The sequence below is a fragment of the Mesoplodon bidens genome, assembly GCF_964165515.1.
Source record: "Mesoplodon bidens genome assembly, chromosome: 2".
NCBI lineage: Eukaryota > Metazoa > Chordata > Mammalia > Artiodactyla > Ziphiidae > Mesoplodon > Mesoplodon bidens.
Window position 1 is genome coordinate 51,799,268 of NC_138177.1, and position 23,168 is coordinate 51,822,435.

General features: G+C 50.7%; 1 protein-coding gene across 1 annotated transcript in view; it reads right to left on the reverse strand.

The window, feature by feature from the left end:
- The window catches only part of PLXNA2 (plexin A2), a 219,390-nt gene that overhangs the window by 27,081 nt on the left and 169,141 nt on the right, over positions 1-23,168 (reverse strand). Inside the window, exons 13-17 of the mRNA XM_081224648.1 lie at positions 11,792-11,943; positions 5,508-5,625; positions 3,552-3,688; positions 2,475-2,642; positions 2,249-2,342 (exon numbers count right to left, since the gene is read on the reverse strand). Coding sequence (XP_081080774.1) covers positions 2,249-2,342; positions 2,475-2,642; positions 3,552-3,688; positions 5,508-5,625; positions 11,792-11,943 — 669 coding nt within the window. The remainder of the gene's footprint in view (positions 1-2,248; positions 2,343-2,474; positions 2,643-3,551; positions 3,689-5,507; positions 5,626-11,791; positions 11,944-23,168) is intronic.

Consider the following 23,168-nt stretch of genomic DNA (forward strand, 5'->3'; position numbering starts at 1 on the left):
CTTTCACGTTCCAGCTGGGGACACCCTGGCATGAGGAAAATGGTGGTGCGGTCAAACAGGTAGAGTTGAGCTGGGAGTCCCCTCCCTGGGCTCCGCAGGGCAGACACCCAGCCCAAGCACCGCTTCCCTGCCCCCCTCACCTTCCTTCCTGCTCACTCCAGTGCCCCTGGATGGGACTCCTCTGTGAATGAGCAAATCACCCCCAGACAAACGGCCTCCGTTTGCTCTCTGCCCAGCGCTGCATCGGCACTTGGCCAAACATTCCTTTGGGTTTTGCGGCCTTCACTTTGGCCCTTCTCACTGGGGCTGCTTCCAAACCCAAAGGTAGTGGGTAGCCCCCGGGGACTGAGGATGACGTGGAGCCCAGGTAGGGCTTCAGGGGCAACATGGCTCTTTCTCACCACTCCGGAAAGAGAGGGCATCGGGCAGAGTTTACGGTCTTCCCATGCTGGGGCCCGGCTTGGTGGAAACCTGCACACCCAGGCCTTTCCTCCAGGCTGCCTGCCAGCCTGCAGACTCCAGGCAGGTCCCTGTTGGAGCTCAGGGCCCCCAAAGCTCGAGGGGCAGGAGCTGTCTCCTCCTTGAAGCACTGAGGTTCTGGTGGGTGGGCTGGGAGAACTGCTGGGGAGGTTCCTGCCTGGGGCTGCCAACGTGTCCTGGCGGGTGCACAGGACGCCCGGGACCCAAGCCTTTTCAGAAGGCTGCCAGGTGTGGGGAGGCCTGCCCAGCCCAGTCTTCTCTTCAGATAGCTTCCCGGGGACGAATGCTGTGGCCTTTGGAGGTTAATCTTGTCAGTCATGCACTCATCCTCCAAAATTCCCTCTGTACTAGATTAACCATGTCTTTTATTTTCTGTGTTCTGAGGATTTAACCTCTGGGGCCTTGCTCGTCCTGGAGGGGCTGCCCCTCCCCAGGCTGGCCAACTCCTAGAGATAGCAAACAGATGGAGGCGGCCTGGGGACACTGAGCCTCGGTCTGGAAGTGGGGTGGGGGCACAGCTCTTTCACTCATGGATCAGGCTCTACGTTGGGATCTGGAGTTGTGTGCTCTTCTAGCCCAAAGAGCTGTGAACGCAATGGGTCACTGGAGGTGTGATACAGGTGTCTCCACATCTCTGGCATGATGGAACGTCAAGCCCGCCATCATCTCACGTGGTCTAGTTAGAAAAGTCAAATGTTTGGGATCTAGCTTGGTCCTGCCACCAGCCACCTTCATGATTGGGGGCAAGTCATTACTCCTTCCTGGCCTTAGTTTTCTAAGCTATACAGTGAGAAGTTTGGACCAGATCATCCCTGAGACCTTTCCAGATCTAGTCTTCTGGCAGCCTGTCACTTTCTGTATTTCTCTGTTTCCTAGGGAAGCCTCAAGCATGCTGGGAATGTGTCAGGGATAAGAGGGTAGATTCAATACCATCCTGCCCAACTCCGTCTCCATCTCAGCCTTGTCAATCCCCAGAAGGTCAAAGCAGTAATTCATATGAAAAATAATGGCCATAATAGCATCTCCTGGACTATAATTATGAATACAATAACGTTTCAGAAAATATTGACTGAAAAGAGTAAGATGGAGCCAGTAGAACGAACTAAAAAATTTATAACAACATAGCAGACATTCTGCTCTTATGACAGAGAACTTTTTTAACATCACAAAAATCCATAGTGGAAAAAAATTAAATTACATGGGTCTGCACAGAGGAATAAAGTGAAATGTTCAGCTTGATCATCTTAGCAACCAGGATGGAATTATCTGCATGCAGTGACTAACGTTTATCAGGTGCCAGCCTAGCTGCAGGTTACAAATCTGTGAAGCAAGTCTTATCATCAGCATTTCTAGCCAGGGAAGGGAGGATCAGAGACGTTAAATGACTTGATCTTGGTTGTAGAGCTAATAGATGGCGGTGTTTTGTTTCCGATTCACAGATGTCTGAATCTGGATCCAGAATTTCTTCCCCCTCTCACCCTACCTCTTATCAGATCTCAAAGTGAACATGGCAGAAAACAGGAGCCCTTTTGCACCATATCTTAAGCTCAGAAGCCAGTATGTTTATACACTCATGACATCACCTTCTGACAAGAAATGATTACACTGTAATTATAAAAATCATTGTGAGGCCCAGGTGTTTGGGGCCATGATTCTGGACTCTTCTCTGGCGGTCGAATGTCCCAGTGCCTAACACAGACCTTATCATACTGCAAAACACAGACACAGCCGTGTTTCCTGCAGATCAGGGGGACCCATGGTTACTCACATTGACAGATTCTTTGCCATTAAACTTGACTCGGATCCTTGGCTCCTGAATGACATCCAGGTTGAAGCCTGTGACAGTCAGGGGTGTGTGGCCACTGGGAACAAGCAGAGTCTGGGTTAGGTGACAAACCCTCTCAAACGGCTCCCACGTGTCCCCCTAGGATCCTCACAGGAGCTGCACTTTGGCAGAAGGGATTAGGGGTGTATCCCCGCCCGCTCTGCCTTACCTGGCGATACTCCACTCAGGCTCAATGCGCTGCACCCGGGGGTCATCTATGTACTCGAACTGCAGGTTGTTGTCCACACGGGCTCGGTCGACACTCACAGAGACAGGGACGGGCCCCAGCCCATTGGACGACGGGGGTGAGACACACACGATCTCATTCATTGATCGCCTACGGGGAGAACGCAGCAGGGTTATGAGCAAAGGCATGGACAAGAGGGGCAGCCTCTGGCCTGAGAAGGGGTTTTCCCCGGTTGGGGGGTATGGCCCAGGAATGTTCTTCTGTCCTTTTATACTCTAGACTGGGGAACATCCCTTAGCAGTGTGTATCAGTGCTTCTTTTTACCTGAGATCCCACTCCAGTTGGATTAGGGAGGGAGCCAATTGGAGAAGGGGATTAGAGAAGGTGGGGCAGGGGCAGGGCTCCTTGGGCTTTGGGGGAACTCCTCCTTTCTGTATTTTTCTAGACCATGACTCTTTAGCCAGTGCTTAGTGTCTGGTCAGTCAGTTAATAAATTGAGCACCTACTATGCAGAGAAGCTAATATACAGTCCTTGCCCTCAGGCAGTTTATGGTCCAGGGAGGAGATTTACTGAGCAAGTTGGGTTCTCATCCAGGGATCCTTTCAGAATTCTCTCTAGGTTCTCTACATCCCCAGGGCTTTATCGGAATATCTGACAAATAGTACGTATTCAATGTTTAGCACATAAGAGATGCCCTGAGGATGAGTCTGTGCTTGCAGAGGACAGAGGCCATGAAATCTCCATGTTTCTCAAGTCACCATGGTGGGGACATAATGAATGCTTGATCCTGGTGGTGACTGAGAGCTCCTGGGAACCTCCCTCATCAGCAGTTCTTATGGTCCTCACTTCTAAATATATGTAGAAGTATTTAGCCCCTATGATACTCATGATACAAATTGACTAGTGGTATATATTTCTTACAGTGACTGGAATGGTGTTTGGGCCCAGGACATGACACATAACATGGAGATGATGGGGCAGGCACATATGTGAACATGCACAGGAACATGTGTGCACAGGCCTCACGTGTACAGTCTCCTAGGGAGAGCCCATCTCACCCATAGAACTCGCAGGTCTGGTTGCCCAGGTAAACGGCCACGCTGCTCCCAGCCCCGAGGTAATGGCCCGTGATGGTCACCATGGTGCCTCCGGACTCTGGCCCTCGGATGGGGTTGAGTGACAACACGGAAGGGCTCTTTGGGAGGAAGCAGAGAAATGATCACAGCTCAGGTTTTACCCAAAGGGAGAAACCCAGGCTAGACTTAAAGACAGAAGGAGGGACTGTGTCCACGCTCAGAGCAAACCATTTCTAATCGCAAACAAACACTCTTTGCCTACCCTGGAGCTGAGACCCTTTCTAAGAAGAGGCTCCAGGCATATCCAGGGAAGGCAGAAGGGCTGTGTTTTGCCATTAATTAACTCCCCTGGGAGTCTTATGCTCATAACACTGTTGGGAAGGCAGAGATGACACGGACTAATCTATCAATTAGTTTGCAAATTGAGAACAATTTGAAAATGCTTCTCTATCTGGAGCGCATACTGATTTTTTTGGCACAAAATCGATAGGGCTGAATAAAGGATCCCTGCCTGGATTGGGCCACCAAGAGGATCCATTAATGGCCCAGGCTCGTGTCCTTCCGTTCCTCCCTAAGCAAGAGAAGGGCACAACAGGGTGCCTGGTGCAGAGACCTGTCAGTAAATGTTAGATGTGTCTTCCCTAACCTTCACCAGGAGGATGGCCCATCGTTGGCTGGGATTTTCTAGAAAGCTCACTAAATTGTAAAGTTAAGCCTGAAGCCTAAAAGAAATGTCATCTGGCCTAAAATGCATCGGGAAGAAATTGCTCCTGCCTAGTGGGCAGCGGAGTGGGGTGGAAAGTGCATTTAACTGAGCACCTACACAGGCATGAACTCTAGTCCGCATTAGCCACTCACTAGTGATGGGCCCTGAAGCAAGTTTCTGGATCACTCTGGGCTTTTGTTCCCTCCTCTGTCAAGACAGGAGAGTGGGCTACATGATCTCTAAAGCCCTCCCAGCTCTGACACTCTACAGCTCTCTCCATCCAGTCTTTCTGGGTTTGCTTCTCACACAAGACCCTGTCTGTCCTGCACAGGAGATGGGGTAGGTGGGCTGCAGATATAGGCCATGGTACCCTCCCATCTGAGAGAAGACTGGTACAAGGAAAGGTGGAGATGCTGAGATAAGAAGGCAGAGACTGGAAAACCTAAAACAAGCAGCAAAGTGCTTTAGAGAGAAGAGAATTTTGTGGTCAAATAATTTTTCAATACTTTGAGCAAGGCTGGTTTGACCCCCTCCGCTGGTGTTAACACTTTTCAATGAAGAACTTGATGTGGCAATGTTGGCTAGGTGTCAGAAAAGGGACTTTGGAGCCCCAGAAGCAGGTTGTTCAGCATGAGAAAATAAAGCCTTTGTAATTCCACCATCTGTTGCTTGGGTGGGAAGAAGTGTTTCCAGGGCTGAGTGTGTGCATATGTGTGTGTAACCACACCAACACACAGAGCAGCTCACTCGTACATCCCACTCCCATGGTCCTGCACACAGACATGCGTTCCTGCAGGATTCCAAATGGCTCCTCTAAACTCCCACTTACAATATCCTTGGCAGAAAACAAAGCGTGTGGATAAATACAGACCTTTTTAATTAGGTCCCTCAGATGATCTGTCCTCATTAGGCTGGAATTAGACAGAGATATCACATTGGCGGGACAAAAGGCAGCCCCTCCTCACCCTGAGTCTAGGATCCACTTTCTAAGAAAGGCCCGATTTTGCTTATTTAGAACTGACCTGTGGCTCTCTGGGACGCCAAAGTCTCCAAAGTGTTGTTGGTCATGCACTTGACCCACCCAGACCCTTTTCTGGTCTCCTACTCCATCTGCGAGAAGGCTGGAGGTGCCGGCTTGGGAGAGGGGTGGGTGGGACTTTCCTGGGAGAAGCCTGGAGCAGAAATGTGCCCTTGCTAGAAGCCTGTAGCTCAGCAGTAGACCCAATACTCACCACAAACGTGTACTGTTGATGGGATTTGGTCATGAACTCTGGCTTACACTCGCCAATGCACAGGCGCACGGGCCCAGAGGTGGTCCCCACAAGGGCATGGCCCATCTCACAAACGATCCTGAGGAGAGAGCAAACCTTTCCATGAGAGACTTGGGGAGAGCTGCATCCCTGCCCCAGCTTGCTCACCCCGTCATAGTCACAGTGAATGACTCATCACAGTCTTACAATAGTGCTGGACCAAGACTCAGCTTGCTAAACCATGTGGCTGTGTGACCTTGGGTAAAGTACCTTCCCTCTCTGGGCTTTAGTCTCTCATTGGTACAGTGAGAGGTTGGATGAGCTCAACTCTAAAGCCCTCGAAACGCTATGCTGCCTATTTCTATGAGCAAGCCTGTAGTCCCCGGTGCCTAGTGCAGGGCTTGGCATTGGGTATCAATCCAATATTTGTGGAATAAACCTAATGTTCAACAGAGACATCTAAGGGCAGCAATTTAGTGCTCTTCCCTGTGTGACGAGCCAACACTGCAACACTCCCGAGAAGAGGGAGTGAGGACTCATTTGCCAAGCTGATTCAATTGTGGTTTGTTTCCTGCAGTGAGGGAACAGATAATCTGGTGAGATAGTGAGTTCCCCAAACCGGAGCTCCCAGCTGAACGGGAGGAGCGGCATCCAGTGGCAGCAGGCGAGGGGGTGAGAGGTGGAAGAGTTCATTAGGACAGCAATCGACACTGGACTCCCACTTAATCAAGGGCTGAGCTCACGGAGCTGGTGGGGGAGGCAGTGAACCAGCCCTGGGGTTGGAAATCATGACTCACATCAACAGGAGAGCTGGAGAAAGGGGAGGGGGGGAGGGAGGGGGGAGGCACTCTCTCTCGTGATGTGCAGCTTGATACCCCCAGTGAGGGCTTCCCTGGTGCCTGAGATAAGTTAAAACATGCACATTTACAGACGGGTTGCCTTAGCCACAGCAGACTCTAGAAAGAGTGGGCAGTTGGAGGATAGGGGAGGAACTGAAGAAATCAGATTCTTGGGGGTAATCTCTTGCCTGGAATTTTAAGGCATGGGATGGGTGGGAAAGGGCTCCACCAGGCTCAGCAAAAAGGAACCCAGGGGACAGATGGAAGGCTTTTCTTTTCTTCCCAATGCCATTTAAGAGTTCAGTCTGAGCAGTCTGGTGCCCTTGGTAGGTTGGTTTAGTGGGGAGTCAGAAAAACAGACCCCTCTCCACTAATCCCCAGCATTATCCGGGCACGGTGGGGAAGATCCGTGTTTAACGGAGGATGCTTATCTCAACAGCTTCTCTAGGAAGGAAGGTAACTAAACAGAGATTTCATTTTGATGTAATAAGACTTGCATTAAACAAATACATGGCGTGCTCACACACACGGCATGCCACCGATCTCCAGCCCCTTCCTAACAGTTAATCCCAAAGAAGTACTTTCACTCCTGGTGAATATTTACTTAACATACAATGACTGTCTTATTACGTTTAGCATATTAGGTTCGACAAGAAAGTACTGAGTGCGTGTCAAAGGATGTTCTCCTTTCCCTTTCTCTGTGAATAAATTAATTATGCATGAACCCACAGTAAAGATGATAGTGATGATCAGTTAGTATTTTACACGTGAACCGTCTCCTTAAACCTCATTAGCGGAGCACTTGAGAAGCTTAATTTCAGGTACTACGTGGGGTTATTTCCATGCTGCTACCTGCTTGGAGTAACAACTCTCCCATCCTGCTTCCTGGGCCCCAGCGCCTGATCCCTGTCATCCTGTCACATTGCTCCGGGCTCTCAAGGAGCATCAGAGGATTATCGACTCTCTACTGGGGGTATGGGGAGTGAAGAAGAGGAGACAGCAGGTAAGTCTCTTTCTCTCTCTTCTAATCAGTGCTTTCTTGTCCCTCACTCACCCCCCTTGGCCACTGTGCTGGAGCCACCCTCGAGAAGAAAAGCAGGAGCAAATCATGGCAGGCTTGAAGTCATGGAAAGAGGAAACACAAGAACACGTGAAGGTCATAGGCGTATTTGCTCCTCCTGGGGCCTGTCTAGGAGAGGAGAAGGCTAGAATGGCCTGTTCAGCTGTCTGGGGCGTCTTAGCACACTGTCTTTTCTAGAACATTTTCTTGCTCAGGGTTTGTGGCCCAAAAGATGAGCTTTGCATGTCAAGCACATGGGAGAAGAGGGTGGATGGGAGATGGCACTGCCCAAGTGTTCAAGGCTGAATGCCTGCAGTTGGCTCTCGATGTCCCGCCTGGAAGGGTATGATGCAGGGGCCCAGGAGCTAGGCTGCAGGGAGGGCCTAGAGCTGGACCATGGGTTCCCTTCCTTGGCACTGCAGCTGACTCCTTTCCCTGCTGGTGAAATGAGGTTCTACTTCATCCAGTGAGTGGGAGACGAGCAGCAGTCAGCAGTGGACTGTAGAATGGTCTGGGTTGCTAAGTCTAAGAGCTGGGTGAGAGCCCTGAGGACTCAGACCACATTGTGGAAGAGCTCTAATGACCTCTAACTCTTCTTCCTTTTTATTCCTGGGACCCAGTGCTCGCAGCGAAGGATGGAGAGGCCTCCTTGAGTGTATTTGTTATTGGCATTTGTTCTCTGAGCTCAAGGAGATAGAGGGTTAAAGGAAGAAGCAAGGGCAGCTGTAGGGAGTGGAGAGGGTTATACTGAGGAATGAGGGTCAGGCCAAAGCAGATTCTGTACCTCAACCATAACAAGAGCTACAATGTGTTGAGCTGTGTGTGGCAGGCCCTGGCCCAGATAGGATCTTGTGTCATCCTCAGGCATCCTACAGGGTGGGTCTTACTGTCTCCATTTTTATAGACAAGGAAGCCAAGGCTCAGAGGTGCTAAGTGGCTCATCTGTGGCCATAGTGCTGGGAAGTGGCAGAGCCACGATTCAGATCCAGGTCGGCCTGGCTGCAAAGCTCATGCCTTTGACCGTTCCACTCTACTTCCCCTAGAATCAGTGGAATCTTTTCTGTGTCTTTTGTGGAAGGGACAGGATGGACATGGTGGCTGTGCTGGGGTGGAGGTGACGTGGCTGTTGGGGGGCTGGGGCTGGAGGAGGGGGAGGTGGGGTAGACCTGCCTGGCAGGGTTCCTAAGGCTCTGAGGACCCTGCGCCCCTTCCCTCCCTGGTTGGAGATGACCACAGGCAGCGGTGTGGCCACCACTTCCTCCTTCAGGCCTTACAGGTCAGCAAAGTTCCTGTGGTTTGACTTCTGGGGGCCTCCTGCCTCTTCTCGGTGTCCCTGGTAGCTGTAGGCTCCCTGTGTATTATCAGGAGACAACAGCTGGGGATGCCTAAAGTTCCTCCTTGTAAAATGAGAAGTTAGACTAAATAACTCCCTAATAGTTATTTAGCTTCAACATTGGGATGCTTCTGGTTTCACATTAGTGCCACCGATAAGCTTTCTAACGGTGGGAGTTGCAGATTCCATGGGGCAAAAAAGTTATTGCTTCTGACATCCTAGGGCCACAGTAGTGATTGTAGAGGTCCATTTCTACATGCCCATTTCCAGATGAGACATTTGAGGATCAGGCAGCAAAGAGACTTGCCCAAAGTCACATAGCTCGTCGATAGCTGAGCTCCTGGCACCCAGCCCAGTACCCTCACCTCACACTGCACCACCTCCCATAGATTGGTAAAGATGGTGCCTTTCTCCCCATGAGTGTGCATCCTTGGGGTGGGGAGCACAAGCGTCTAACATCCGTCAAGACATGGCTGACTTCGTAGGTGCAGCCGATGAGAGGGAGGGGGTCTGAGGACCCAAGCTGAGTCCATCTCATACAGAGCCCCTGTCCCAGGCAGGGCTGAGCTGCAGCCTCAACCTGCATCTCATCACCCAGGAAACGTCCTGTGATGGAATCATCCGATCCTCCACAGACCTGGGGGGCACTGATTGCAGGAGACTAAGCGGGGCCCTTTAACCAACATTAACCTAATTGCTGAGTGATAGACGGCACGGCACAAGCATATGGTGAGTCATTACTGTGGCCGCTAATCCTGCCCGTGCCCGGGACTCTGCACTGGGTCCATTTAGCCAAATTCATCTCTCACAGATATCTATAATGACTGTGCCTGTTGCTCACTGCCCAGGATGGAGGCTTTAATGATGTTAACAAACTCTCGATAATGAGCCTGGCACGGCTGGCAACCAGGGCTGCGTGCAGGCAAGGTGAGGAATGTGCCTGCTGCTTCCTGCCTGCCCCGCGCCTGAGGAGATGATGGGGCTGGTTTTCTAGGGTGACCACTGGCCCTGGTAGGGACCCCTGGCAACCATTCACCTCCCCAGGCTCCTTTTGTATCCTTACTTCCAGTTTTTCTTGGAACTTTCTTCTCTAGGGTCCTGGGTGAGTGTGATGCATTTGATTTCAAAGATATTGAATTGAAGATATTCCTTACGTTCCTATGGCACGTTACAGTCTTCACGTTTTCATCTCACTGAATTCTCTCCCAAAACCTATGCAGTAGGAATCATGATTTCCATTGGGCCAATGAAGATTAGAGAGACCAAACAGTTTGCTAAGGTCTCAGGGCTGGCAGGTAGAGGAGGCAGGATTTACAAGACCCTTGGATCCCAATTCTCATGCGATTTCCATGCCCAGCTGCCCAAGAACTTACACTTCTCTATTCAAAACCTTACCCTTCAGTCCCCCGCGAACCCTTTCCTTTGGAGTCCTGTGGCATCTCACCAAGTTGGAGACTTGACCTGTGTCCAGTGGCCCAAGGCAGCTCCTTGAGGCCAAGGTGGGTCTGGGGTCAGTGTGACTGAGAGTCTAGCTGGGTGTGGCAGGGTGCTGGGCTCTGTAAAGCCATCTGATCTTGACGAGCCCCACAGCTCTCCCCTTCTCTTCTGGCTCAGAAGCACTACTTATATCATTTCCCCCTTTCCTCTTCCTCATGTCTTTCCTGTAGACCCAGCCAGTCTTCCCTCCATGATTCACTCCCTGAAGGGACAAGGCTGTCAGTGAAGGGTCAGGTCTGCAGTATCTGAATGTCTGCAGGGTCAGGCAGCTCCTTCTTCTCCCCTGCTGGGTGTCCCCAAAGTTGGGGAACTCACCCGTCTGACTCTGACCCTGCCCTGGCCACACTGGAATCATGGCCCCTGACCCAGAAGGCCATAGGCTGATGGATAATGGAATTTGCAGGCCACTCTTACCCAGAAGTCCTGCCCCATGGCTGTTAGGGAACAGAAAGAGGCCTGAACCAAAAGTTAGGAGACTTGAGTTCCAACTCTGCCATGGCCACTTATGCACTGAGTGAGCGGGGGAAGTCATTTCACTTCCCAAGTCTTTTACTCTCTCCTACTTTGTAAAACGGTGGTAACAATGTCTACCTCTCAGAGTCCTTACCAATTAAAAGCAAGAGAATGGATGAGAAAGAGTAAGTGCTGATGAAAGATGAAGTGTCATTTTTACGGTTGCCAGTGGCACTTTTCTGGTTGTTACTAAAGGCTGGCTCTGGGGAGGCTGCAAGGGGTGAAGCTAAAGGAGAGGAACCCTGCTCATGGGCGCGCTCCCAGTACCCCCTGCAGAGCTGTGTGCCCAGTGGAACCAGGGTGACTTGACCCAACTTTACATGATAAATCATGCAGAAGGATCTGGCTGCTCTCCTCCCTTTCTCCATAGGAGGGGAAGCATCACTCCTTCTACCCTCCCACCCGCAGCATCCCCCTAGCTTCACGCCCACCTCCTGCCCACCAACTTCACAGCAGCCGCCACTGCCAAATGAACACCCCAAATTGGAACATATGTCACTTTTGGAGCCCCGTTTGCCCATCCACCGCTACTTGCCTATTTTCTAATTTCCAGTTGACATTTCCCTTAGTGAAATAAATGAATTTGCTCTGGTGGAGGCCCTGCTCAGATTAAGCTGCTGTCAGAGTCCCATGAGCCAAACAAATTGTTGCCTGCAGCCCACCGAGCAGGATGCATTCCAGTGGGGGCTATGGGGGGAGGGGCGGGGGGAAGCGAGGAGGAGCAGAATGGACTGGCTGGAAAAGTGGCTCACTTAGCCAGTGGCAGGAGAAGATCAACTGCGGGGGAGCATTGCACGGGGAGCCCTGATGCCAGAGGAGCCAGGGAATCGGGAATCAAACAGAATAGGATTTCTAAGAGTGGAGGTGGGCTAGGAGAGGGCCCTGGCAAGGCTTCAGGGAGTGGGGTCCATGGGAGGAGGGACATAGGAGATGGATCCTGGAGAAGTCCCAGAGGAGGGAGAGGGGAGAGCCCCCCCCACAAGCTCCGGGGGGAAGAGGGTGGGCCAGAGCGGACTGGACTCACTGCTCAGCGATGATATAATCCCCTGGCAGGGGCGTGCAGGGCACCCCAGCCACCTGCACGTGGTGGGCGATCTCGGAGAAGTCCAGGCCCAGGTTCACGCCATGGATAGTCACTCGGGTCCCTCCTTCAGGGGGTCCGGACACCGTCAAAATCTGCGGGAGGGAAATGGGATGAGCAAAGCTGGTCGGTCACAGGAGTTGGGGCAGTGGCACCCACTTCCCTCCCCACGGGAAGGCTTTGGGACACCTGGAATGTGGGGGAACTGGGTGTGTTTTCTCCACTTTTCAACTTATCTAGGATCCCGACATTGTCCTGTTGTACCTACTTCATCGGTTCTTAGGACATCCATCCAATGATTCATTCATTCATCCACTTATGAAAAAGAAATTATCAGAGAGTAACTGGCTCAAGGCAGTACTTTAATTCACTCGTTACCTGATTGTGATCAAGTCACAGAATCTCTCTGAACCTCATTTCTTCTTAGTTGGTAGAAAGGATAATCATCTTTAACTAACCTCTCCCTGGAAGCTCCCGAATGGAGGGTGTCTGGGAGCATTCTGTAAACTTGAAAGGGCTTTGTCATTGTGACCACGCTATGATTTGCTACTCCTGGGTGCTAGCCTCTGTAGAGTTTACAATGATGAATAGAACAGGAAATCTGCCCTCAGGGAACTTAGTGGTCAAGCAGGAGGAGATAAGGGAGCCATAAATAATGCTGATGCAGGGTACACAGTGATAAGGTAGATTCCAGGGAAGAGCTGTGGGAGCTCAGAGGAGTCCCAGATTAGGGACTGCTGTGGGGCATGACCAAAGATGGAAAGTATATTTGACATTGTTCTGTAAAAAAAAAAATCCTGTGACGTGTGCTAGTACCAAAGAGAAATAGCTTTCTGATTTTCCAAATTTTGCTGGGTTCCCAGCAGCAAGGATCGTTTATTTGTTCATTTCTTAATTCAGTCACCAAATGCTGACTGCCTGATTTTGTTTTGACCCAACAGGAAAAGGAACTGCAGAATCAGGCAGCTCTAAGGTGTAAATTTCTGTCTGGGAATGGATCAGGCTCCAGGAAAAATGCAGCTCTTCAGGATCCAACAGATCCCAGGGAATAAGCTCCTACTTCGAGGTCCATAGTTATCCAAAGTAGGAGGAAAGTAGACACGAACCCAACTGTAGGCAGGAGCATGGAATTTCAGAACTGGAAGGAGATGCGGGGTGTCTTATTCTAAGATCATCATACAACATGTATACATGGTTTTAAAACAGTCCAGGACTCTTTTCACTACACCATTAGAAGGGCAAGGCAAGAAGGGAGGGAGAGAGGCAAGGAGCGCTGGTCAAGGCCAAGAGTCCACCAGAATCTTCCAGATGCGGCCTCCGGGCAGAGATTAGAGGTGAGTACAGGCGAAAATGCTATCGAAGGCTCTGGAAACTCTTCCCTGCTCCTGTCTCCACCAAAGCGGCACTGCTCTCTTCCAGTAACGTAAGCACCATGAATGCGGCTGCCAAATTGGCCACGAACGCCCAGGTGACAGCAGACATAGAAGAGATGATGGTGGGGATGAGGCCCCGGGACAGGCCTCCTCCCTCACTGCCCACTGACTCCTGGGCTCTCGTGCATTGGCTGCACAGCCAGGTCAGACTCCCACTCAGACCTCCTGATCTCCCACTTCTGTAGACCTTAGATGGTGCAGCCTCCTTCCCTCCTTCCTGCCCAGGCTGGGAACTCTCTTATCCGGGGGCCCATTTCACCCAAGTCACCTTGTCTGTGGCTCTGACTCCCTTCTCTGGGAATAAAATATCCCACCTTATGAATAAAAATAAACAAGATTCATGAGATGAATCAAGGGAGGGAACGGCGGTTCTCAGAGTCATCTTTGTGCACTGGGCCTTGGTGGGTGGGGGGAGGCAGGACAATTTGGAGAGTAAGGAGCTGGCATGAGGAACCGGTAGCCCCATAGCTTTTCTGTCCCTGAGGGTTCTAAAAACAACTGACACTAGATCTTGGCTGTTCCACTCTCTCCTGGTGCCACTTCCTCAGGTCCCCAGGCCTCTTGGGCTCTGGGAGATGGATATTCGTAATGAGGAACAGGAAAGGGGTGGCCTCCACGCCCCTGCAGGAGAGATTCAGGAGGAAGGAAGTAGCTTTGAGCAAATCTAAGCACCTGGTTCTCCTCTGATCACTTGGAATGAGCACCACTGGTCCCCCTCCCCTCCTCCAGCCACCTGGATGCCAGGAACCCACCTACTGAAAACCCTGACAGAACTGTGGTGATCAGTTTGCTCTCTTTCCTCCACTTTTAGTTTTATTTTATTTTATTTTATTTTGCGGTACGCAGGCCTCTCACTGCTGTGGCCTCTCCCGTTGCGGAGCACAGGCTCCGGACGTGCAGGCTCAGCGGCCATGGCTCACGGGCCCAGCCGCTCTGCGGCATGTGGGATCCTCCCAGACCGGGGCACGAATCTGTGTCCCCTGCATCGGCAGGCGGACTCTCAACCACTGAGCCACCAGGGAAGCCCCTCCACTTCTATTTTTAAAAATACCTTCTCTTGCTCACTGCGGTTAACTACAAGCTTTAAGAAAAACTGAAATGAGATCTTTCTGGAAAGCCTAAAAATATTCCGTCTTGCAGGTAGCATGCGGGGATTGTACTGGGGATATTCAGTGGAGTTGGCAGGCCCATGGGGCAGCCTCCTCCTGCTGGGAAGTCTCTGCAGTGTCCCCTTCTGACATTCGAGGGTGTGCGGCAGAGACACGTTCATGGCACTTGGGGGGCTGTAGTGTTCATTTGTTAGCACAGAGCTGCCCAGAAGCATAAACCAGCTTATACTGTTTAGAGAAGGAAGACTTACAAAAATATTAATATATGCAAGCATTATAATCTTGGCATGAAGACACATGTCAAAGAGATGGGTCCAGCTAACAGCCGGGAGAAGTAGCATCCTCATGGGTCACTGGAAAGTGCCTGGGTAATACTGGGTCCATGTGGATCTTCCCCGTACAGCACACACTATATGCTGTGCCACCAGCACCTGGGGAGGTGGTGAAGGAGTTTGGGGGTCAAAGCACTCAGCAGCCACCATGCCCTGGGGCTTACATGGGATGTAGTTTCCTCTTTCTTGCTTAAGACAAAACTGATGTATAAAAGTCTGGATTTCCAAAACATAGATGAGGTGGTGAGCACTTGATTTGCAAGAGGATTCCCAAGGTCTCCATTACTGATGCCTTCTAAATCTATATCGCTGGCTCAGACCTCTCTCTTGAGCTCCATATCCATATATCTAATTGCTACCGGACATCTCGACTTCCACATGTATGTCCCTCAGGCACCTCAAATTTCACCATGTCTAGAAACGAACTCTTAATTTTCCCTCCTTCCACCCCCAACCTGATTATCCTCCCAGATCCTTTCTCAAGGTTAATGGGACCACCTTGTACCCAGCCAGGAATCTTGTAAGCATCTTCGACTGCTTCCTTTCCCTCCCCTACCATGTATAATAAATATAGGGACCATTGGTTCTTACTCCCAGGTGTCTTTTCTTTTTTTAAAGATTTAATTTAATTTTTCTTTTTTTTGGTTGCACTGGGTCTTTGTTGCTGTGTGTGGGCTTCCTCTAGTTGTGGTGAACAGGGGCTACTCTTCGTTGTGGTGCACAGGCTTTTCATTGTGGTGGCTTCTCTTGTTGCGGAGCATGGGCTCTAGGTGCGTGGGCTTCAGTAGTTGTGGCACGCAGGCTCAGTAGTTGTGGCACGCAGGCTCAGTAGTTGTGGCACACGGGCTCAGTAGTTGTGGCTCATGGGCTCTAGAGTGCAGGCTCAGTAGGTGAGGTGCATGGGCTTAGCTGCTCCACAGCATATGGGATTGAACCCGTGTCCCTGGCATTGGCAGGTGGATTCTTATCCATTGTACCACAAGGGAAGTCTCCCAGGTGTCTTTTGAATCTGTGCCCCGCTCTGGTTCCAGCACAGGTGATAAGCAGGGCTGCATCACTTCTCACCCACACTAACTGCAAGGGCCTTTGTCTTCCTCCATGAGATCTGACTTCTTCACATTACCAGGTGGCCTTCATGAACACATACCTGCTCTGGTTACTAGTCACTTGCTCTAAAGGCCTTCAATGGCTCTGACCGCTGTCCAGGCCAAGTCCCTAATTCCTGGCCTGGTCCTCCACATTCTGATGTTTGTTACTTCTTCAGCCACATCTGCCATCTTATACTATATCTACCGTGTGCTACCCAGATCCCAGCAGTTCCTACATACACAACACACTTTAAAGATCTGTGCCTTTGCCCGTGTCATTTGTTCTCCCCCAGCTTAAAAATCAGTGAGAGTCAAGGTGGAGGTCTGGGCTCAGTGTGCAAAGGAACAGAGGGAGGAGTCCTGTGTGACACACCCCCTGCCACCTGAGGGCTTCCAGGTGACTGTGAGAATGAGTATCAGCGTCTACCAAAGCCCTGTCTGTGTGGTGGTAAAATCCAAGGCACACTGCTTTCCTCATTTCTCCCCAGGACCAAGAATTGAGGAGAGGCTCTAGAAGGGAGGCTTGAAGGAAAAGAATTTATCCTCCAGAGAGGGAGTGAATAGGATTCTTCAGATACCGCGTCATACCAGGCAGTGCTGTACCCTGGAGACAGCCTCCAAGGCTCTCTCTTCAAAGCAGTGTTAGATTGCAGGGCACCCAGCGTGGCACCCAGAAAACTTGGTTCTCTTGGGGGCCAAGTCTTTCCTCTCCACGTGGGTCTATAAGGAGGCAAGTCGGTGGAGTCCCATACCACTGCTTGCAGAACTCCCAGGAAGGCCTTTCAGCTCTGGAAGGAGTTGGGGGGCCATAGGGGAGGGGAGAGCTAACCTCCTGCAGAGATGGGGGTGAAAGGGCAGGCTGCAGTTACAGACATTCCCCCACAGACAGAGGGGAAACCAAGATACGGCCAGGATGGCAGCCAGATCCTCACGTCTCTGCTTCTAGTTTTAGATGGTCCTCGGGCTACTGGCTGCTCTGTGGTGTGGAAGGGAGACCTTCTGATGCTTGGGCAGTGTCTGTAGCAGGAAGAGAGTAAGCTCTCGAGTGAGACAGACTTGAATTTGAATTCCAGCTCTGATACTTATGAGCTAGGTGACCTTCAGTCTCAGTGTCCTTATCAGAAAACAGATAACAATGCTTGCCTCACAGGGATGTTGTGAAGGTGAAATAAGACATTTGGAAAGTCCCTAATATGATGGTGGTTTCGAAGTAGGTCTTGATAATTGGCAGTTTCCTTCCTTGTGTTCCCCCTGCACCTATTCTTTCCTAGATCACAAAAACATGGGATGGTGGTGTTGGAGGGAGCTTAGAGGTGATGGGAATCTTCCCATATATCCGAAAGGAGGACACCTGGTCCAGGGAACTCATAACATAGATGGTGGATGGTGGGGTGACCCAGGGCAGAGAGAGTCGCTCGTGGGTTGACTGGAGAAAACCTGAGCTTGGACGGGGAGTGGCCGTGATGCCCAGGGCAGGGTCTCAGCGTTGGTGGCTTCTGGGCTCCACACAGAAGCATATTCTGAACCAGACATCACCCTTTCACCCAGAATAAATTTAGGAGGACACTGGCTGTGTCTAAAATCCTCTTCATTCCTCCCTCCCTCCCTTCTTGACACTTCTTTGCCCCCAGCTATTAGCCATTCTGGGGTAAGGCACGGCATTTCCCAGCGAACTCAATGGATTCTTTCAGGAAAGTAATTCTGAATGAGATGCCCACGCAAACAAATGGTTTGACAGTTTGGGGTGTGTGTGAGTGTGTAGTGGGGGTGTGGAGAGAGGGGGAAGGGAGCTGAAAACCTGTGAAATCAGCTGGGAAGATCTTTCGATATGGCCGAATTTCAGCCCCATGTTTTTCAGCACACACTGTGGACCTGAAATCTATTTACATTCTCCTCTGTAGACCTCAGAAGGGAGAGCCAGAAGTAGGGGATGAGCGAGAGAAGAGCCCAGAAGCAGCTGCTGAGTTGGGGTGCAGGGGGTGTCTGAGGGTCTCCCCTAGGCTCTGTGCTGACTCTCTCTGTGTGCTCCCCCTTGCCCCCTCCCAGACCTCCCGTTCCCCTCTCTTATGTACTATGCAGGCTCCCAGGGGGAGCTGGGGGTCCCCATGGCTATAGGGGGTAAAGCCCATGTGCATTTGACCTGTGGTTCCCTCTGCTGGTCAAGCATGACGCTGACAAAGGCTTACCCCTCCTGCAAGGCTCTGCTAATGACACGTCCTCAGAAAGTCTTTTTCTAGCCTCCTCAGGAAGATTTAGTAGCTCCTTTGCCTACACCCCAAGAAGGCAACAGCCACCGGACTGTCATTGCGTCTTTTCTCAAGAAGGCAATAACTATCCGGGGACAGGAACCTTGCTTTCTCTTAGTAACCTGATACATAGCACACTGCCTGGGACACAGTAGCTGTCAAGAAATATCTCCAGTTCTCTATTCCTGGGAAAAGCTGGTCTCAAGAGGATTCTAGTACAAACTGTGTTCTAGAATGACCACTGTAAGAATGGAGATGCCTACGTGTCGCTTGGGAGTGATGCAGGATTTTCACATCGGAAGCATTAAGAAGTTCTTCCTGCAATCTCTCTTATTTTAATTTAAGCCAATTTCTGCTGTGATTCCTCATCGAATGGAGGACTCAACAGCTGCCTCCTCATGAAACCTCTTTCAGATACTGAAGACAGCAATTAAGTCGCCTCTGGTCTGTGCTTCTGCAATTCTGTTAGCCTTTTGTTGGAAGCTCTTGTTTTCCAGGTCCTTTGATCATTTCAGATGCTTTTCTTTGGACCCTTGGATATCCCTGCATCCTCTGAGAGTGTAGGGACCCCAAGTAGGCTAGTGGCTTGAGCAAAGGTCTGCGGATTTGCAGCAAACGAGGTCTGAGCCAACCATTTCCCTTAGCGTGTCCCACACACCATCAGCCAGGCTGGCCCCGGGCAAATCCCAGAGGGAGGGTAAGCCCTTATCTTTCCCAAGTGCTTTTTTTCACTACCTGGAGTTCCTTCCCCCATTTTAGTCACCTTACACTCTACTATTGTCTCTTCCCTAATGAACCCTTTATTTGCATCTTAATGGGACATTAAGTTGTTATTACCTTAAGAGTATTGGCTTTTTAACTGGTTGTAGAATTAAAAGTTTGTCTATTTGCAGGATTCAGAAGGAAAATGTGGGAAACACATTAGCACAGAGGGCTCAGTCCAGCAGCCCCTTATCCCTGTCCCAGAAGCAGTCACAGACCACACCCGGGTAGAGGTGGCTGGTCCCAGTCCAGGCCATGTCCCTGATCCGGTCACCTTAAACGCTGGTGAATAGGCCAGTAGGATATGCGATGAGCCTGGCACGTGCTGATGGGAGGGGACTAACCAGGAGACTCCTATCTCCTGCTGGGTCCTCTCAAAGACACCTGGAGCCCCTGATTTGGGGAGCCGCTTCCCCATCTCCTCAGACATCACCTGTCAGCAGCACAGCCCAACTGAGCCTGACGCATGCCTGAGCATCCCAGCCAAACCTGTATTCCTGCCAGACTGTGTGATGTTTGTTTTCCACCGTGGGTGCCTTGACCTGGAAAACAGCCGCCGTGATGCTGCACTCGCCCTGATTCTTGCAGCCGCTAATTGAACAGTTCGGAGGGAACTGTGCCACAAAGCTGTCCAAGGGCGAGAGCAGATTCAGCGATTAATTACAGCTGGGGAGCTCCATAGGGCTGCGCCAGGGAGCAGAGTGGGAGGTGCTGGAGCCCAGGGGCTTGGCAGCCTGGGGAGTGCCGGGTGGGCCATTCCTGAACTCGGGCAGAGCCTTGGAGAGATGGAGTTGGGGCCTCCTACAGGGTAGATGTTTAAGGGGTCAAAGGAGAACCCCTTCATGGTGGGAGCCTCATGAAGCCCAGCTCCCATCCTAGAGACCCCGTCTTCCTCTGCTTATATCTCCTGCCTGATAGATGTGATGGCAGAGAAGACAGAAATGGGCATCGGCTCCAGGTTACTGAAGATTCTGATAATGATGCCTACCATTTTCTTTTTATTTATTAAGTACTTATCATGAGCCAGGTATTGTGCCAAGGGCCTTATATATTTTATTTCATGTAGGGCTTACAACGAACTATGAAGGAAGCACTAGTAGTATTCTCATTTTACAGATGGGGAATAGTGTCCCAGAGAGGTTAAGTAACTTGCTCAAGGTTACACTGTGAGTGGTCTATCTAACCTGTGCCTCAAGCCTCCATACCACAATGCCTGAGTTACTATCCTTCTGCCTGGGACAGCCCCGAGATCATCAGCCATGAGAGCGCATGCTCCAGCCTGCCTCTGCGTAGGTCCCGCAGCCCCGCTCCCATGGCTAAGGTCATGCTTGCTGCTTTCCAAGGAGCTCTGCAGCTGGCTTTGCTGGGACCACCATCTCTCCCAACTTCTCAGCTTCCACCCTCCCTCCTCTCTGGCCCTGCCCCTGTGAATGCCCACATTCCCCTTGGCCTTGCCGCTGGGTCATCTCTCCCTGTGCATTCCAGTCTCCCCAAATGATGCTTGGGGTGGGGATTACGGCTTGCTTCCCATCTCTGCAGCACACTTGATGAAGAGCTTGGTGCCTGTGCCATTTCCTCCTCCAGCCCTGTGGATTGAGAGTTCTATTTGTCTAAGTGAGCCCAGGAAAGAGATGAAGGATGCTATATGGGTCAAACATGGGAGTTCTAGAGTCAAGTAGCTGAAGGTTAACTCCTAGTTCTAAAACTCACTAGCATTGTGACATTAAGAAAGGTATCACACTTCATACTGCCTTGGTTTCCTCGTCTGTAAAGTGGGACTAATGATAATAGCTTCCACCTCATAAAAGTTGTTGTAAAGTCTAAATGAGGTAATATACATGAGGTGCTAAGTTAGCAGTGCTAGGTGCCAGGTAAGCATTCAGTGAACGTTATCTATCATTTTTTCTCATTATTATTTTATGATTAAGAAATTTGGACAGAAGCCAGGTCAGTTGAGGTCCAGAGGAAAAGTGGCTTCATTTTTATAAGCATCCCAGGTGGGTGGAGCCTCTGGGTACTGTTCTTGGTGGGGCTCAGGGCAGGGACAGAGAGCCGACCTGCGGAGGGGAAGTGCCGGGTGTGGAGGTTGCCCAGCACGGTGTTGGCTGCCCCTCTGACGGGCCTGTGCAGCTCTTGCCATGTCTCCAGCAGGCTGTCAGCACCCTAGACTGTGTTCTTAAGAGGAGATGGGAGAGACTGACGTCAGATCCTCCCAGAGCAGCCAAGGGAGGGGCGTCCCAGAGTAGTCGCCCCAGGGTGAAGTATCCCCAACTGATGGCCACGCTTTGTCTGAAAAGCTCCCGTGTCTGAGATTGGGATCAGGAGGGTTCTGCCCTGAGCATCCCCCTAATCAGTACAGGCCAGTGAGGACAATTGTGGGTATGTAGACAGCTAATCCTCTCCTGCCTAATCCAGTTACTCCTTTCCTGTTGCTTAGAGTTTTCCTGACTTTAGAGCAGTGATGCCAACTTTGTGCCTGCAAATTTTGATCTCAGCCTGGCTCCCAAAGGCACCTGGATGCTGGATCCAAGATGGCAAACTGTCACATTCTTTTCCAACTTGGTGTGTGTGTATGTGTGTGTGTGAGCACGCAAGCACATGTGCATGAGAGCAAGTATGTGCACACTCTTCACGGCAGGCTAGAGCCCAGTTGACGAGCCCTACAGGAATCTACAGCATCGGCCACACCAGCTCTCCTACCCGGCATGAATCCTTGCTGGCTCCGTCTTAGCTGATAGTACATTCAAAACCTAATTGTTATCTCAGCAGAGTAACTCCATTATTCATCCTGACACCATCCCCCGTTAGCTGTTTGTTGCAGTGATGTTATATTAATGAGCCCTGCAAATAAATGAACGGGAGATCAGAGGGCTGACTTGTTTCTCAGGAAAGCTGGCTGACTTATTTATTTATTTGTTGGGAACTTTGCAGTGAGTCGCTCTGGCCCTGGGCAGGTGGCTCCCGGCTTTTCCTGCCGAGATTCGGTGCAGTCTTATGGATAAATACTTGTAAGTGTCCAGCTTTCCGAAGAGTTTCACAAATCCATTTGCATCTGAGAGAATCCAGGAAAAAAATCTACTTTAAAATATTTGGTATACACACTACTATATATAAAATAGATAACTAATAAGGACCTACTGCATAGCACAGGGAACTCTACTCAATAATCTGTAATGGCCTATATGGGAAAAGAATCCAAAAAAAAGAGTGGATAGGGCTTCCCTGGTGGCGCAGTGGTTGAGAGCCCGCCTGCCGATGCAGGGGACACGGGTTCGAGCCCTGGTCTGGGAAGATCCCACGTGTCGCGGAGCGGCTGGGCCCGTGAGCCATGGCCGCTGAGTCTGTGCATCCGGAGCCTGTGCTCCGCAACGGGAGAGGCCACAACGGTGAGAGGCCCGCGTACCGCAAAAAAAAAAAAAAAAAGAGTGGATATATGTATTGCTGTACACCTGAAATTAACACAATTCTGTAAATCAACTCTACCCCGGTAAAAACTAAAAAAAAAAATTGGGGCAAACGGAGAGCAGGAGGAAGCAAGAGCAATGGATCATCTCAAACTACCACCACACCAACAATTATTTATGCTTGGTTTTGGAGGGCAGTGTTGGCGGTTTTCTACAATTGGTTTTCTTTCCCGGTTACATGTCATTAAGAGAATGTTAAACAGAATCAATATTCCCTAAACATGGACAAGTGAGGTGTGGGGGAAGTTCCTGAAGTTAACAAATTTATACAGTAAAAGCTACAAGGTGGTCCTGGGTCCCAGTACTGCTAGGACCTGGCAACAGTGTGTTCTTATTGCACATTGTGTTAGGGGATATCAGAAACACACAGGAGCGTTTCTTGGTAGCCAAAGGGTGTAGGTTCCTGGTCACTCCCTGAGGACCCCTACACTGGGGATTCATCCCTTGCATCCCAAGCCTGCTTTGCCTTTACTTCACCCTGATCTCCGTTCTTACCTGCAGGCATGAACCACCTGGGCCTCATCCTCTGGGCTCTCCCATCAGGCTGAGATGCTTGTGAGAGTAACTTTCACTGTAACCATCGCCCCATTGATAGACACACCCAGAAACCAACCAACCGAGTTTGATAGCTTTAAGAAACACGTGTAATTAAAGTAACACATCCCCTGGACAGGCAAGAAAAGTGCCCCCAAATGCTCTTCCATTTCCACCCCCCCACTCATAGGAATAAGTGTGGACATCTTGCCTGGCATCTCACAGGCTTTCCAAAACTCTGCACGTCCTCTCCTCTACTGGGGGTTGAACAGGTGACAAGTGCACAGACACCCGGGATGACAGCTGGAATGGGAGCAGTCTGGGATGCTTCCCACAGGGGACAGCGTCATTA